The sequence below is a fragment of the Hordeum vulgare genome, chromosome 2H (assembly GCF_904849725.1).
Source record: "Hordeum vulgare subsp. vulgare chromosome 2H, MorexV3_pseudomolecules_assembly, whole genome shotgun sequence".
Classification (NCBI taxonomy): Eukaryota; Viridiplantae; Streptophyta; class Magnoliopsida; order Poales; family Poaceae; genus Hordeum; species Hordeum vulgare.
In genome coordinates this window covers 223,548,405-223,566,887 of record NC_058519.1, presented here as the reverse complement: position 1 = coordinate 223,566,887, position 18,483 = coordinate 223,548,405, and the positions used below count along the sequence as shown (strand labels likewise).

At 41.7% G+C, this 18,483-nt stretch overlaps 1 protein-coding gene across 1 annotated transcript in view; it reads left to right on the top strand.

The window, feature by feature from the left end:
* Positions 1-3,377: 3,377 nt before the first annotated feature.
* The window catches only part of LOC123426195, a 28,507-nt gene continuing 13,401 nt past the window's right edge, over positions 3,378-18,483 (top strand). Inside the window, exon 1 of the mRNA XM_045109986.1 lies at positions 3,378-3,760. Within this exon, the coding sequence (XP_044965921.1) occupies positions 3,378-3,760 (383 nt within the window). The remainder of the gene's footprint in view (positions 3,761-18,483) is intronic.

Below are 18,483 nucleotides of genomic sequence, written 5' to 3'. Positions count from 1 at the left end.
GGTGACGTCCCGACCACGAGCAGGTAGGCGGAGGCACGAGGGACCCGTTCCCATTCCTAGATTGGCCTGAGGACAACGGCAGCCTCGCCGGCGTCCATCTCCACCTCTCTGGCTGGAGGTAGGAGAAAGACCCGACAGGTGGAGCCCACCTGTCGGTGTCCTGGGGCAGCGAGCGCGCGCAGCCACTGACGCTGACCCCAGGGGCCCGCAGGTCAGGTTTGAACCTGGCCCGCGCGCGCGTGGTGGCCAGGCCTGCTGGCTGGGCCGGCTGGATCTGTTCCCCTGGCCTTTTCCTTTTATTTTAATCCAGTAACTTAAATGATTTTTATAAAAAGATTTAGCCAGTAGAAAAATATAACTCTTCCACCAGTAATTTTCTAAAAATGAGTAGTATTTGATTCTGTAATAGTTGACATTTATCAAAAACAGAAACTATTTTGATATAATAAAATGATATTAAAAAGCACTTGTTTGCTTTAGTTTGCTTTTAAATAAATATGCTTAGCTAATAAAACTATAGGAAACATTTTCCAAAATAATAAACTGAATTTATTCAAGCCCTGCGACATTTTTAAAAGCACTTTGTGATCTGTTTTAGTGAGAGCTAGTATTTATTTATTCCTTTCTCGACGGTAGAGTTACCGAGTGAAGGAGGATCCGGAGCGGAAGACCTCGAAGACCCCGGATGCCTAGCTGACCAAGTCAATCAGCCCTTTTGCCATGACTTAAGTATATAAAATGATGCATGCTAGAGTAGCAAGTATTTTCCCGTTGCATGTGATCACGATGCGGTTCATCATTGTGGTGATGGTACCGAAGGCTTCTTCGAAGCACTTGCATTGATAGTAATGATATTCACATGGCTCCTCGGAGCACAAACATGATGAGCTGACCCTACCATCTACGAGGATCATGCTACTGTCATGTTGACCAGTAAAGTAAGATCATTGCATTGAGCTTGACCCTACCCCGTGAGGGTCATGTTATTTCCATGTTGACAAGTAATGATAGAGCATATTATCACAAGCATGATGATGAGTTAAATAAAGAGTTTATGAAAACCCCGTCGGGTGGCACTAATGCCCGAGGGTGATGATGAGTTGGTGATCACTTTTGGTGAAGTGATGCACCGGTGTTTTGGTGTGAGTATGGTTTCGGAAATGGGATTAGGTTTATGATGTGTCGACTATCCCAACCTTACCAGTACGACCATGATACCCCTTTATGGGACGGGGCTTTGTTGATTACTCTGGTCGGTACTAGCAAAGAGCCACATTACTAGTGGCGGGAGTGATCGGTGTCACTCTCGTGATGGGGTCGTTCCAGGTAGGACGACTATGCCATTATTATGAGTTCCAGGCACACCGTTGGTCCCTGCATGGTTGATACAGTCCAGAGTCGGTGCTCGTAAGACGTACAACATGTGGGCTGGGTACCAATCGAGTGGACCTCTTTGTCTAGTATCGTCAGGGGAAAGATGATGATCGGGTACTTACCTCGGGTATATGTGATATACCACGAGTCGTGGATGACACAGAAGTTTCTCGTTTCTCGTGGGTCCAGCGTACTACCTCTTCAGAGTGTAAACTATTCGAATAGCCGTGTCCACGGTCAAGGACAGTTGGGTGGTGCTACTTAAACTACGTCAGTGTTTCCGCATAAACCAAAAGTGTGTGTGTGGTGTTAAAAAGGTCTCGTTATGATAATCACTATAATATGATCAAGTTCGGTGACTTGACATATAGGGTAAACCCGGATGGTTTAGCCCTCATTAATACATTGAGGTAATGACAAGTCCGATGACTTGGCATATAGGGTGAACCCGGTGTGTTCAACCCTTGTCAGATATGTTGATATTTGTAACATGTTCTTAAGAGTAACCCTTTAACTTGTTGCATATACCTGATCATGCCACCACATTGCATTCCACTAAAGATACATGTTACTGTTATTCCTTACCATACATATATATTCATATCATGGGCTGTTTGCGAGTACATTCAAAGTACTGATTGGCTTGCCACTGGTTATGTTATTGACCAGACATGGAAGGACCGGAGTTTGGCGATGAGTACGCCGTCGGAGACGAACCTGCGATCTAGGACGCTTCCAAGTCAGAATGCCTGTCACTGTAGGCTTGATGGCATGGGCATCGCTTAGCTCTTACGAGTTTCCGCTACTCGATGTATCCGTTTAATTGGCTTTAGGCCTTGCTCTTGAACCCGACCTTCTGGTCATTCGATGTAATAATTTCGGTACTTGGATGTAAGACTCTATTATTCAGTATCTGTGTTCAGTGAACATTGATCCTTGGGGTCACTGGGCACGGCGAACTCGACTTGCTAGTCGGGGTCCCCACAGCCGTTGTCACCACCAACTCTCTCCCCCTCTATATAGTGGTGTAACACCTCTTCCCACCACTGCAATCTCTACTTAAACATGGCGCTTAATACTATATATTATTACCCAATGATGTGTGGCTATCTTATGATGTTTGACTAGATTTGTTTTGTCATATGCGTTAATTCTAGTATGTTGTGATTGATATGAGTTGTATGTTGATATGGTGTTGTTCTAAGGTACCTTATGTGTCTCGCACATGTGAAGGATTCCTGATGGAGGGTGTTGCAATACATTCATGATTCTCTTATAGTGGGTGGATAGATTGACATAAGCTTACACCCGAGTAAGGAGATTGTTGCGTATGGAAGTAAAGAGGACTTGAAGTTTAATTATATGGGTGGGTTTTACTTTGATGATATTTAGTAGTCGCAGATGCTTGCTAGAGTTCCAATCATAAGTGCATATGATCCAAGTACGGAAAGTGTGTTAGCGTATGCCTCCCCCTCATTGCATATGATAAGTATCTGTCATGTTATATTCAATGGCCTATGGACAATCTTTCCTTTGCGTTACACACAAAGCTTTCTACTAAACAACTAACTAAATTAATATTTATCTATACAACCCCTAACTTTTATTTACTTGATCTTTATTTTCTTGCAAAACTATCTATTACACCTAGTAAGTACTTCTTGTTTCCTTCTCACAAAGTAGATTCATACGTGTTCTATGTAAAGTAAGCGTTAGCATGCATAGAGTTGTATCAATGGTCGATAGAACTTGAGAGAATATTAATTCTACCTTTACCTCCCCGTTGGGTTCAACACTAATACTTGAGAGAATATTAATTCTGCAAATGACCCCCTACACTTGTGGGTTATGAGGCCTCGCGTACTCCATCCGACGTAACTGCCAAAACCATCGATTTTATTCAATCTAGCTTTTCATACTAATTGAAGTCCTTCAATTGTCCATATAAATGGGCTTCCAAGGTGACACACATCAAGTGTCCGGTGCCCCTGCTCGAGGACGACATGACCCCTGAGATCCAAGGCCTCCTGGTCGTGGTGCCTTTAAAGTTCCGTGATAACGTCAAGAAGGGACTAGGAAAAAAGAAGTTAACTCTTCGGATCCAACATCCTTCAGATACAAAGTGCATGGAAATTTGTATCGTCTCCTCTCATGAGGAGAAAGAATGCGAAGAGGAGAAGAAGGAGAGTGAAGGCACATCGTCCCCATCGAGGAAAAGGGTGACATCCAAAGAGATTGTGGGGGATAACACCCGCTATAGCCGGACACCTCTCGTCAAGGCCTTTGACGTCGCACCTTGCACGGCTCCCACCAAGGCTAACATCGTCCTCTCTACTTCAGATGACGATCACTACGAGCACCCGAGGACAAAACCTCCGCCGAGGAGGTATAGTATTTTGCTCTATCACATTTTTCCTGTTCTGATTCCTTTTTCCCGCAAGTTTTGATTTAGTATTTCGTCTTTCTTAGTGTCCAGCGATCCGGGATGAGCGAAAAGGAGTCCTGAAGCGACTTCCTTCGACCAGCGCCTCAAGGGAGCGTCACTCTTCCCCTCCTAGCCATGACGGGTTGGGGGAGTTGACTTGTCAAACACCACCCATGACCACTACTGGGGACCGTAACAACATCCCAGTGGTCAAGGTAGAAACCTTGGTCACCGAGGACCTACTGGGCAAAGGCCCTTCCTCCATGGGTGGGAAACAACTGGAGCAACCAAGAACTTTGGTTCGTGTGGACCTCGAGCCACCTCGGCAACCTAGTCTAGTTGCATCTCCTGCATTAATGGAGAGAGCCGAGGTGGCCTATCCTTCCCCGCCTACTATGAGGCAGGATCCCAAGGGATGGACTGAGGATATGGAAGGGGCCATGACAGCTTCCTCCATCCTTACCGAGCATCGCACCTTTCTAGGTGAAGCGCTTCAAAAATACCAGTCCGTTGAGGCCGGTATGGGGGAGGTCTTTCAAGGCCTCTAGGTGACCTTCAATCCTCTTTTTAGAAATTATCTTGATGCATAGAGCTGTTGAGAACTACAAGTGTTTAGTAGCCCTTATCAGATGAGTAAACAAAATAAGTGGTCCAAAAAATTATACTGCTACACGCAAATGCCACAAGCGTATAACCACAATAGCCCCCTGATACTTGTGATCTGTGTTTGGTTTTCGTGAAGAGGAACAGGTGATGCAGCACAATATATGTAAGTACTTCCCTCAGTAGAGAACCAAGGTTTATCGAACCAATAGGACTAACAACCAATCCCCGTATTCAGCGGCTACACACAAAAGAGCAAACACTTGCACCCAATGTGGGCAAGAGGGTTGTCAATCCCCTTGGACTCGTTATTTGCAAGCTTGTAAGTAGTGTGGTTGGTAGTAGATAATTGTAAATTGCAAAATAAATTAAAAATTAAATAAGAACATAGAGGTATTGTAGCATTTGTAAACTTATAAGTGAATAGACCCCGGGGCCATAGTTTTCCCTAGTGGCATCTCTCATGAGAGTAAGCATACAATGAGTAAACAAATTACTATTGGGCAATTGATAGAAAAGTGCATAGTTATGTGATATTCACAACAATGATCATGTGTATATAGGCATCACGTCCATAAGCAAAGCAGCCGACTCCTACATGCACCTATTACTGTTACTCCACCCATCGACTTCTATCCAGCATGCATCTAGAGCATTAAGTAAAACAAAGTAATGCCTGGAGAATATTGACCTGATGTAGACAAAGAGAATTAAATTAATATGAACTAACCGCATTGTTTTATTGTTAGTGACAACAATACAAAGACATATCTTGTCCCCTTTTTTCACTGGGATATAGAAATCCGTGAGATTAAAGCCACTACAATGCAACCCTCTCATTGAAGAAAGATAAATCTACTTGGCCAAGGCAAATCAATCGATCGGATATATTTACGAAGCTATGATGACCATGCACATAAGAATCATATTTAGAATTTAGTGAAGACTAAAATAATTATCATGAATAATTTGAACATAAACCCAACAAATGCATCAGACAAAAGAGTTACCTCGGATAGATGAAAGTGAAGATGCGATGATCATTATATTCAAGATCAAGAGAGAGAGAGAGATAGCCATCTACGTACTAACTACAGACCCGTAGATCAATGGTGAACTACTCACACATCACCATGGGAGCAATAAGGATGATGTAGAGGCCCTCCATGATCGATCCCCCTTCCAACAAGGCACCAGAACAAGGCTCCAGATGGGCACACGATGGAACCAAGATTCTCGGTGGTGGAAAAAGTGTTTCGGGTGACTCTCTAGGGTTTCTAGAATATATTTGAATTTATAGGACAAAGAGGTACGTCAGGAGGCAGCCAAGGGGAGCACAGGGGAAGCAGGCGCGCCCTACCCCCCTGGTCGTGCCTGGTTGGCTCGTGCCTCCCTCGTGTTGCCTCTGGTCTCATCCTGACGATTCCAGATCTTCTTTTTGTTCTGAAAAAGTCACCAAAAAGTTTTGGGGCAATTGGACTTCGTTTGGTACTGTAAACCTGAAAAGCCAAAAACATGCCGAAAACAACAATTCACACTAGGCACTGGGTTAATAGGTTAGTGCTCAAAAATAATATTAATTGGTAAATAAAGTCCCAAAAAGTATCCTAGATGATAATATAATAGCATGGAACAATAAAACAATTCTAGATACGTTGGGGACGTATCAGCATCCCCGAGCTTAATTCATGCTCATCCTCGAGTAGGTAAATAATAAAAAATGGATTTTTTGATGTGACATTTTACCTAACATGCAATCTATTGCAGGTTTGATAATTGATAAATGATGAATTATTAAACATCAACATAGTAATGCTTATAAACATAAACAACATAATCATTAAGTTACAAAGCATACGATCCTGAAAGAATGTTCACCCCTATTCATTTATCATATAAATATAGCATGGCTCCATCCTCACCACATAAATACAAATGTTCAGAACCACGGTGTCAAGTCAGGCAATTGAATCATACCTTTTAATGTGCTTCAACTTTTTATTACTTGTGCAATATACAAGCGTGAACCATGGTTATATCATAAAGGTGTAATAGAATATGGTGGTAGGTTTCAAAGGGGTGAAAGTAGAGAAGAAAGTATTGAATCAACTAGGCATATCAATGAGCTATGGAGATGCCATCCATAGGTATCAATGCGAGGAGTAGGGATTTCCATGCGATGGATGCACTAGAGCTATAAGTGTATGAAAACTCAACTGAAGCTAAGTGGGTGTGCATCTAACTTGCTTGATCATTAAGACCTCTACCATTTGAGGAAGCCCATCAACGGAATATAAAAACCATGTTCTATAATGAAAAATTCCCACTAGCATATGGAAGTGACAAAAGAGGAGACTCTCTATATGAAGAGCAGGGTGCCACTTTGTGGCACAAGTGTGGAATAAGAGGTAGTAGCATTATCCCTTCTCTCTTTTCTCTCATTTTCTTTTACTTTTTTTACTTTTTCCTTTTCCTTCTTTTTTTCTCCTTTTCTTATTTTTTATTTATTTATTTATTTTTCGTCCGGAGTCTCTTCCCTACTTGTGGGGGGATCATTGTCTCCATCATCCTTTCCTCACCGAGACAGTGCCCTAAATAATGGTGATCATCACACTTTTATTTACTTACAACTCGATATAAAAAATTGATAGGATGATATGACTCACTATGAATGCCTCTAGCAATGTGCGAGGATGTGCAATGATCAAACATAACATTTTTAAATAAATGATGAATAGTGGCTTTGCCACAAATACTATGTGATCTTATATGATCATGCAAATCATTATGACAATGGAAGTATAAGTCAAATGACGTGACGGTGGAAGTTGAATGACAATATATCTCAAGATGGCTTTGGAATATATAACGAGGCTTATGCGCAAAAGAGCATATCATGTCATGGGGTATGGATGCACCGGTGAAATTTGCACCGATCCTCGAGGTGAGAATGGTCCATGCACGGTACCAAAGAGGCTAGCAAACATGTGGAGGCGAGAGTGTCTATATCCATGGATTCACATTAGTCATGAAGAACTCACATACTTATTGCAAGTTTTTTATTTGCTCTCTGAAAGCAAAGCACTACTCACATGCCCCTAGGGAGGAGGTTGGAGGAGTTAACTATAGCGTACCCCCGACTCAAACAACACTAGGAATTGAACAAGGAATAAGTATGCTCACACATCATCACGATGCCATAAAGATATTTTGATGAACAGTGACTGAACACTTTTAATTCACGATACCTATATTAACCAATGATCATGCACTCATGCTTTTTTACATTACCACATTAAAATAATTAACCATGATTTCTCTTTTATGTGCTACATATGGTTTTGATTATGCACTCATTGAATAGTTATTATTTTTTAATTAGTATTATAACCCATGGAAATTACCGTCGTTGCTTATTAACTCTCAAACAAATATCAGTGAAGAACAAGATTACAATTATTTCCATAAAAGCTATACGCCACCGTGCTCTAAAAGATATAAATGAAGTACTCGAGCAACTACTAAGCTCAAAAGATATAAGTGAAGCACAAAGAGTATTCTAATAAATAATGGTGATAGTGTGTCTCTCTCAAGTAGGTGTATTCACGGAACAATGATTGTGTAAAACTAAAAAGAAAAAGCAAACTAAAGCAAATGACGCTCCAAGCAAAACTCATATCATGTGATGAATAAAAATGTAGCTCCAAGTGACATACCGATGGATTGAGACGAAACAAGGAATGCCTTCTAGGGCATCCCCAAGCTTAGACGCTTGAGTCTTGCTAGAATATTTCCTTGGGGTGCCTTGGGCATCCCTAAGCTTAGGAAATTGTCGCTCCTTGTTCCTCCGCCATCGCGATGATACATCTCCAATGTATCGATAGTTTATGACGTATTCATGCCATATTTTCCTATGTTTTCAACACTTTTATATGGTTTTGATGCATTTTATATGATTTATTAACAACTAACCCGGACTGACGCTATTTTTAGCAGAATTACTGTGGTGTTGTTTTTGCGCAGAAAAAAAAAGTTCTCCCAACTTCCCAATGTTTTTATGATTTTTCTAGAGAAAATAAGAAATACTGGAGCGAAGAACCACTCGAGGGTAGCCATGTGTGGGCACAAGGCAACAGGGTGTGCACACCCCCTTGGGCACGCCCTGATGGCTTGTGAGGCCCACGTGGCTCCGTTTAGCATGATTCCAACGCCAAAAAATCCTATATAAACTAAAACCCCAAGGAATAAACACAGACATTCTGCTCCATCACCACAACTCTCTATATCGATGAAAAACCCATCTGGAGACATTCCAGTACCCTCGTGGAGGGGGGAAATCATCTTCGATGGTTAACTTCATCATCTCGACGGAGGCCATGAAGAGAAGGGAGTAGTTATCCCTCGGGCTGAGGCCAGGAAGAGAAGGGAGTAGTTCTCCCTCGCGCTCTCGTAGAAAGGTGATGCGGCGGAAGATGCCATGGCCACGGCAGCAGCTAGCCAGGACTAGCACCCCTATAAAGCCCCCTCGGCATCTGAGCCCTCGCTGGGGTTTCCCTCTTCCTCTCCTCGCTGCCGCAGGTGAGATAGCCACTCCAGATCCGCCTTCCCCTATCGTAGCCGAGCGAGCCAGAGAGTGGTGATCATCGCCGGCACACTCTCTAGTGAGATTCAGCATGGTAAGCGTGTCCAGGAGCTTCACCAAGGTCGACTACTTCCTCGACGTCCAGTACAGCCCCGTGAGACGCCAAGGCATCGCTGATCCTCGCCGGCCTTCTTCCTCGGGCACAACTCGTTGCCCGCTAAATTCGCCCCATCGCCTCGTCCCCGAGCTCGATTGACCCAGTCAAGCCACCCTAGGTGAGATGCCGCACCTCCCCAACGTCTTTCCCCTCTTGATTAGGGCCTATGAATGTTGTTTTCGTCGAGCTCGAGAGCTTCCTCGCCGGACCTCACCGTGAGCAAGTGCATCGGCCCCATTTGGGTAGCTTGCACGTTTCTAGCGTGTTCTTGACATGTCGTAGGACTGATTCTGGTCAATGGCTCCACTCACGAGTCGCCGGAGTGTCGTGGAGCCGTTGCTCCCTCTTCAGGTCGCAACGGGCAGAAGTGTGTTTGCGCATCATTGCCGCCCATGCTCCGTTGAGCCGCGTCGTGAATAGAGTAGAGCTGCATTTGGATTCGCAACCATCGCTTCTGCTTGCGTGCACCGGTAGTCACCAGGGACGTCGCCCTCACGTTTGTGTCTTCTTTGTTATTGGCGTGGCAAGATACGCTTGTGCATGTATATGTGCACTAGCACCCCCTCTCTAGCACAAGCCGCAGCATAGCTCTATGGTCGAGTGCTCGCTCCTCCATAGGGGAGACCCGGGTTCGACGCCCCCCCCCCCTCGGCGCACCCATTTTCCTGTTTTAGTCGAGCACTCATAGTGGGTCCAAGGGTCAACATTTCATCCTCTTGGGGCCCTGGAGTCACTGCCAAGTGGACACTATTTTTATTTATGTGATATTTATTTTTGTGTGCCCCTGTTGATGTATTTCCCTTTAGGGCAAGTTTCCTATTAGGACATGTCCATTTCTGTCAGCTGACATATAGGGCAAGTCCCATTCAGGACATAGCCAATTCAGGTCATGCCAGATCTAGCAGCTGCCATTTCGGGCAAGTTTTAACTTATAACTTGTGTGTGGATTTTGTGCTCTGTTTTGTGGGTGTTTTTCCTACAGCAACATATGAGTGTGAAATATGATTTTGGGGTAGAAAACCCAAGGAATTTAGTGGTGCCATTAGTTTTTTCATTTAGGAAAGTTTGTGAAAATGTTATTTTGTGATAAGATGCCATTTTGTGACTTTCATATGAATTAACCCTTGCATCCTTTGGAAGACTTCTCAACATGAATGTGGTAGTGGTTTGAGGGTACTAGGCCCTGGTAATTTTCTTTGCCATGAAAACTTTGTGTATTTGTGGCTTTCTTGCTATGAACATGCCATCTCATTAATGTTGTTTTGTGCCATGTTGAAATATGACTAAGTCTAAAAACTAATTCAAATTGTTATGTTGCCATGCTCATACATGTTCTTTGTGCTGGTACTTTGGTGTAAATTAAAGAGCTTGTTTCCGTCTGCAAGTTCGTGCCAATGCTTTGTAAGATAGGTGTTGCATCTTAGTTTTTCACTCTGTCAAACATGCCATATGTCGTAAGTTGTTGTGAACTCTCTTTGAGAAATTTGACTAAGTCCGAGAATCTGCTATTATCTTCGTGCCATGTTTAGAGGATGATACCATGAATTCTATGCAGTTTCAACTCATGTTTAGTGGGAGTAATTTGTAGTAGTGGTTGCCCCCTATCATCCTATGAAATTTAATGCCATGAAAGTTACAGTAGAGTAGAGTTCTATTGCGGCGAACAGGCTATCATGTTAAAAACTTCAAGTGTAAACTGAGATTTTCACAAAGTCCTAATCTGTGATATTTCTTGCCATGTTGAGAGCTTGATTGCCATTGGTTTATGAACATGTCTGTATTTCTGTTAGTTAGGGATGATTATACTTATTGATAGCTTCATATTAATGTCTTGGTTGAAGTTGTTGAGTGGATGTAGCTGCTAGTCTTCACATGAGAAGAAAGTGATATGTTGCTGTTTGTGGACAAATTGTTTGTTGAATTGTTCTCTGCTTTGTGTGAGTTCTGCTCCTTTGTTTTGCGCAAAATTTAGGTATATTGCACCTAGAATTTCTTTCCCTATCTAGTGGCATACTTGGAGTGCCAAGAAATTACCCATAGGTTCTCTCAAATGTTGTTTTGTCATTGTGGCCTTCTGTATCTTGTTTTGTGAGTTTTGAGACATCCATAGCTAGGTTTGCGACGTTCCTTATATATTTTTGCACCGTTTTGTCGTAATGCATCCATTTATGGCATGCTCACACATACCCAAATAAATAATCTTGATATTCTGTCCATAATGGTAACAACATAGCATCCCCAAGTGTGGGGCTTTGCATATCATTAGCATCACGGATATTCAGATACTAACAATATTACTATCATGCTCATCATTCAAGGAATTCATATTAAGCATTTTCATACATTCTTTCTCTAGCAACGAAGCACAAGTTTTCTTTCTCTAGAGTTCATTCTTTCTCTAACAATTTCCCCGAGGGTGGACTACTCCCTCCTCGTCATGGCCTGTGCCGGGATGATGAAGACTTCTCAACATGATTGTGGTATTGGTTTGAGGGTGCTAGGCCCTGGTAATTTTCTTTTCCATGAAAACATTGTGTGTTTGTGGGTTTCTAGCTTTGAACATGCCATCTCGGTTGTCTTGTGCCAACTTGAAATATGACTAAGTGTGAAAACTAATTCAGGTTGTTATGTTGCCATGACGATTGCATGCTCATACTTGTTCTTTGTGCTAGTACTTTGGTGTAAATTAAAGAGCTTGTTTCCGTCTGCAAGTTCATGCAAATGCTTTGTAAGATAGTTGTTGCATCTTAGTTTTTCACTCTGTCAAACATGCCATATGTCGTAAGTTGCCGTGAACTCTCTTTGAGAAATTTGACTAAGTCCGAGAATCTGCTATTATCTTTATGCCATGTTTAGATTATGATACCATGAATTCTATGCAGTTTCAACTCATGTTTAGTGGGAGTGATTTGTAGTAGTGGTTGCCCCCTATCAGCCTGTGAAATTTAATGCCATGAAAGTTGCTGTAGAGTAGAGTTTTATTGCTGCCAACAGGCTATCATGTTAAAAACTTCAAGTGTAAACTGAGATTTCCACCAATTCCTGATCTGTGATATTTCTTGCCACGTTGAGAGCTGGATTGCCATTGGTTTATGAACATGTCTGTATTTATGTTAGTTAGGGATTATTGTACTTACTTATAGCTTCATATTAGTGTCTTGTTTGAATTTGTTGAGTGGATGTAGCTGCTAGTCTTCACATGAACAAAGTGGTATATTGCTGTTTGTGGACAGATTGTTTGTTGAATTGTTTTGTGCTTTGTGTGAGTTCTGCTCTTTTGTTTTGTGCAAAATTTAGGTATATTGCACCTAGAATTTCGTGACCTATCTAGCGGCATACTTGGAGTGCCAAGAAATTACCCATAGCTTCTCTCAAATGATGTTTTGTTATTGTTGCCTTCCGTATCTTGTTTTGTGAGTTCCGAGAGATCGGTAGCTAGGTTTGCGACGTTCCTTATATATTTTTGCACCGTTTTCTCATAATGCATCCATTTCCATCATATTCACGCATACCCAAATAAATAATCTTGATATTTTATCCAGAATGGTAACAACTTAGTAAATGCAAGAGAAAGATGACTAGTTTAGCGTTGCCATCCTCCTTTTATACCATACTCATGCATTAGGTTGTTTGAAGCATTGGACCTTGTTGTCTGTTCATAGGATGTGTATTTTCTTTGGGTAGCATCGGGTGCTAAGAATGAGTGCGAGGATCCCATTGAGTACATTCTTGAAGAGCAAGAGTTGTACCCGTCAGAAGACGTAACATGCAAGATGACCGTGACCTTGATATTGTTTCTAATTTTGTTGTGCTTAGATGACTCATTTCCTTCGTTGTTTATCGTTGACTACCACCTGAATTTCAAGCCCCCTAATATTTCCATGAAAAGCCTCTAACCCCTCCACATCCTAGCAAACATTGAATGGCGAAGTTAGTGCTTGCTCAACCATCTTATAGCATTGCTTGTTGCAGGTGTAGGCTGATCCATGTGTTAACATGGGCATTTTCAATATCATCTTATTTATGATATTAAATTTAATGCACCTATATACTTGGTAAAAGGCAGAAGGCTTAGCCTTTTGCTCGGTGTTTCGTTTCACTTTTGTCGCCCTAGTTTCGGCTACCAGTGTTATGTTCCATATTGAGCGCTCCTAACATGCTTGGGGTGTTATGGGGACCCCCTTGGTAAATAGTTTTGGCTAAAAACTCGTCTCAAAAGACCCAACTTTAGTACTCCATTTGCTAAACAATGTAATAATAAAAAGCATAGGGAGTAGATACCCCGAGGATAATTAATCAACCCCCGGGCCAGTGCTCCTTATGAGTGTTGATCCAAACTGGAGCACCATGCGAGGCCAACCCGAGGCAACTCGGCAGATTTGTATCAGGCCACCATACGCTTCTCTTATCTGTGTGTCCTCAGACTGAGATACACGGCTCTGATTGGGGTCGTTGCCATGTCGGGCGGTCTTGCTGGATTTGTTTTTACCTTCTCGACATATCTTGTGCCTTGGGATTTGGAGGATACTTTGGGCTATCTCAAGGTTAAGGTTTTCCACTAAGGAATCCGAGGAGATCACGGGTTTTCTGCGGTCGAGGCTTCCTATCCAACTTGTGGTAGTTTGCTATGGACTAGTTGGAGCACCCCTACAGGGTTAATATCTTTTGGAAAGCCATGACCATAGTTATGTGGCAACTTGGAAACTTTGTTTAACATCCGTTTATAGAAAACTTGAAGTAAACTTATTTAAAATATGCCAACTATGTGCATAACCACGACTGTCTCTTTCACAAGCTTCTTCTCTGACTGAGGACACAATGAGGTTATGACTGATGTAAGTAGGTGTTCAGGATCACTTAGTGATCATTAATTAGCTCATGACCGTTATGCGTAGACCACTCCACTTTACATTATGTTCTTGTAAGTTAGCCACCATATATTCTTAGATCCGTTGCAACCTTAAGACTTAACCTTACCACACCCAATAACTTGATTAGTCCCGATATCATGGTCGCAAGATTGCTGAGTCCCTGTGGCTCACAGATTACTATAACACCACATGTCCAGGTACCGCAGATGCGTTTGACGCTTCACAGCTTTAGTGGGAGTTCGATGAAGGCACTGGATGCATGTACGTGACATACACTGATGATTAGAGCACGTTGGTAGTATCCTGGGCTAGCGATACAGAGTCATTGCATTTTACCATTTGTTTTCATCCGTAGTCGGACCATGTCTTCTAAATGATTGAAATAAGTGTTGTGTGGCTTATAACTTAACTTGTGGCAGGTGTAGGCCAATCCATATACTCATCTCTTCATACATGTACCTGCGATGATTTATGTACTTGCGAAACGCCTAGATGCGCCTATATCTATATTAAGACCTCGACCCCAAATATGGATAGTGCCGCATCTTGGACGTTACATGTGGTCTTTGCTATTAGAGTAATTAGTGAGGTATTTAAGAAGTTTAAATTTATTTTTCCTTCCAAAAATCCTGACACAATTGATAAAAATCCTCCTTGATGACTTCCCAACAAATCTTGAGGAACTGACCAATGAAACCACCTGGTCCCGGTGCACGGTCAGCTGGATTTAACTTAATTACCTTGTTAATTTCCTTTTTAGAAAAAAGGAGCACACAATTTACCTAGACCATCAGTCTTTGTATAAAGTCTGACAGTTGAAATTCACTAATTGTCTCCTCTACAATACGCGTTCTGTTTTTAAAACATTCGTTGAACGATGCATCTTTTTCTTCATGATTCTTAATTATTATGCCATCATGTAATTGCAAAGTTGGGATAGCATTGCGCATGTACCTCCGAGTATCCCGAGCTCGGAAGTATTTAGTATTTTCTTTTGTCATCTAATGCTCATTTGTAAGTACACCTTTTCTCCCAATTGGACTTTGATATTTCAGGAAACGTAACATATGCTTCTTTAAGCTTCGACGAAAGTTTGTTTTTAGCAATGTGTGAAGTCTGAGGTCTTTGATACGTCTCCAATTTATTTATAATTTTTGATTGTTCCATGACATTATATTATCATTATAGGATACTTTTTGGGAGTTTATTTACCAATTAATATTATTTTTAAGCACTAACCTATTAACCCGGTGCCTAGTGATAGTTGTTGTTTTCTGCATGCTTTTGGATTTTCAGATTTACAGTACCAAACGAAGTCCAATTGCCGATTAACTTTAATACATTTTTTCTGGACCAAAAGAAGACATGGAAGCTTTAGGAGGAGACCAGATGCCTCACAAGGAAGGCACGAGCCAACAGGGCACCACCAGGGGGTAAGGCACGCCCTGTAGCCTCGTGCCCCCATCGGTTGCCTCCCGGTGCCCCTCTCTGGCCTATAAATTCACATATATTCCAAAAACCCTAGGGAGCCGCCCGAAACATTTTTTTCGCCACAAGTCTCTGTTCCGCTGTGTGACCATCTGGAGCCTTGTTCCAGTGCCTTATTGGAGGGGGTCGATCGCGAAGGGCCTCTTCATCATCCTTGGTGCTCCCATGGTGATGCGTGAGTAGTTCAGCATAGACCTACGGGTACGTAGTTAGTGGCTAGATGGCTATCTCTCTCTCTCTCTTGATCTTCAATACAATAATCATTGCATCTTCACTTCGATCTATCAGATGTAATTCTTTTGTGCGATGCATTTGTTGGGATCTCATGAATTGTGGGTTTATGTTCAGATTATACATGAATAGTATTTGATCTGAATTGTATTATGATTCTTATGTGCATGATCATTATAGCTTCGTAAATCTCTCCGATCTACTGATTTGCTTTGGCCAAATAGATTGATCTTTCCTCAGTGAGAGGGGTGCGTTGTAGTGGGTTGAATCTGACGGATTTCTATATCCGAGTGACAGGAAGGGACAAGTTACATCTTTGTATTGTTACCACTAATGATAAAACGATCGGGTTAGTTCATATTAATTTAATTCTCTTTGTCTACATCATGTCATCATTCTCCAACCATTACTCATTTTTTACTTAATATTCTAGATGCATGTTGGATACCGGCCGATGGGTGGAGTAATAGTAATAGGTGCATGCATGAGTCGGCCTATTTTCTTACGGACACGATGCCTATATATACATGATCATTGACGTGAGTATCACATAACTATGTGCTTTTCTATCAATTTTCCAACAGTAATTTGTTTACCCACCATATGCTTACTTCCATGAGAGATGCCACTAGGGAAAACTATGACCCTCGGGTCTATTCACTTACAAGTTTACAAACACTACAATACCTCACTCTTCTTATTTAATTTTTATTTTATTCTAAAATTTACATTATCTACTACCAATGAAACTACTTACAAGCTTGCAAATAACGTTTCCAAGGGGATTGACAACCTCTTGCCCGTGTTGGGCACAAGTATTTGCTCTTTTGTGTGTAGCCACTCAAGACGGGGGTTGGTTGTTACTCCTATTGGTTCTATAAACCTTGGTTCTCTATTGAGGAAAATACTTACCTCCAATGTGTTGCACCACCCGTTCCTCTTCACGGAAAACCCAACACAGATCACAAGTATCAGACTTCCAAATTATCCAGATTGACAAGCCCCATTGCAATTGTCAATTAGCAGTTTAAGATTGGACATTATTTTGCTCCACTGTTTAAGTGCGCATCTTAATCTTCTTAGCTTTGCAGAAATTCTAGTCACACTCGAAGATGCTTTAATAGGTTCGTTCCAGGAATTCTGGACCACTTCCATGAAGCCAGGGTCCTCATGCCACAAGCTTACAAATCTAAACAAATTACATTTTGGGATTGATGTTTGAATGGGCATGACACATGGAGTGTGATCAGAGATGAGTTTAGCAAGTGGTTTTACCATAGTATTAGGAAATTTTGATATTAATTTGGGTGAAGAGAAAAACGAGTCTAGTTGTTCCACCAGAGGTGTATCTTGCATGTTACTCCATGTGTATCGTCCGCCTTTGATAGGAATTTCCAAAAGAGCTAAAGATGTTATGATTTCATTAAATTTAACAATGTCATCAATGTTACCACTTGACAGATTTTGGTTATCCAAAGATTGTATTAAATTGAAATCTTCCATGAAAATCCATAGATGTGTGAATAAATTCCTTTCAGGTCCATTGCATGGTCCATATATATTTGACAAATACCAATTTTATTAGATTGAATAGAGGTCATTTTCAATGTGAGAATAAAAGAAATTTTATGCACTATAACTCCTGTGAATTGGCTATTGCACCATATAATAGTTATCCCACCCGATGCTACCACAGAGGGGACAAATTCAAATTTATCAAAGCAACGTGGGCAACATTTTTTGATGAAAGAATGATCAAAATCTTCTTTTTGGTTTCTTGTAGGCATATGATGGATCAATTAGATTCATCCAATTTGTTATGCAACACTAAAGATTTTGCATCATCATTCATACTATGCATGTTCCAACATAAAATATTCCACGATACAGACGACATTAAGTAAAATAAGGCCCAAGACGAGTAGTTCAAGTACAGAAAAGATGGGCCTCAAAGCCCAACTAGGGGTGTGAAGCCTCTCTCTCTCGTGGGCCAAGCCATGTGCTTCTTCTTCCTGGGCCATCAAATGTCTTCACTTATTTCCTCTCGTGGTATGCCACACTTCAGAATACCCAGATGTTGAACTGTGGGAATGGGAGTTGGGTAGGGGGATTTGCACCTCCTCAGACTGTGTCTCCATCATATTAGGATCGTTAGCTGCATCAAAAACAGGTGCAAGACGAGGTTTAACATGAGATACCTTCAGCTAAGCATCGACCATGGATGGAGCTTTCAACCCCTGGAACCTAGTAGATATGTCACTCCGTCTGACAGAAGTCACATCTAGAGGAGCGTGTGGTCGCTTCCCGCGTGTTGTAGCCGTACCCAACCCCATTGCCATGGGATAAGAGGTGGAAATGGAAGAGCTCTAATGAATATCATAGTTATTTTGTGTTTCACTTTGATGATACGATTCTCTATCCAATAAGGACAAAAGTTTATTTGCCACAAAACTATAACAAATCTACAAGATTTCCTTCGAGTAGTAGATAGTGGTAGTCCCAACCTCAAAAGGAGAGAATGGGAAGCAAGTGTAACATGCAGACCCGAGTAGTTCCAGCAACTAGGACTGAATTACTTGTGCAAGTACCGACCAGTCAGAGTTCCCCTAACCTATAATCATTCTAGAATGAACAACACCATAAAAGGATGGGAGAAACTACAACAAATTTTGAGTCAAATGCACTTCCATTACCAACTGATGTGACTTAACCTGTGTAAAAGAGAGATGCCCATTGTGAACTACATTAAGAG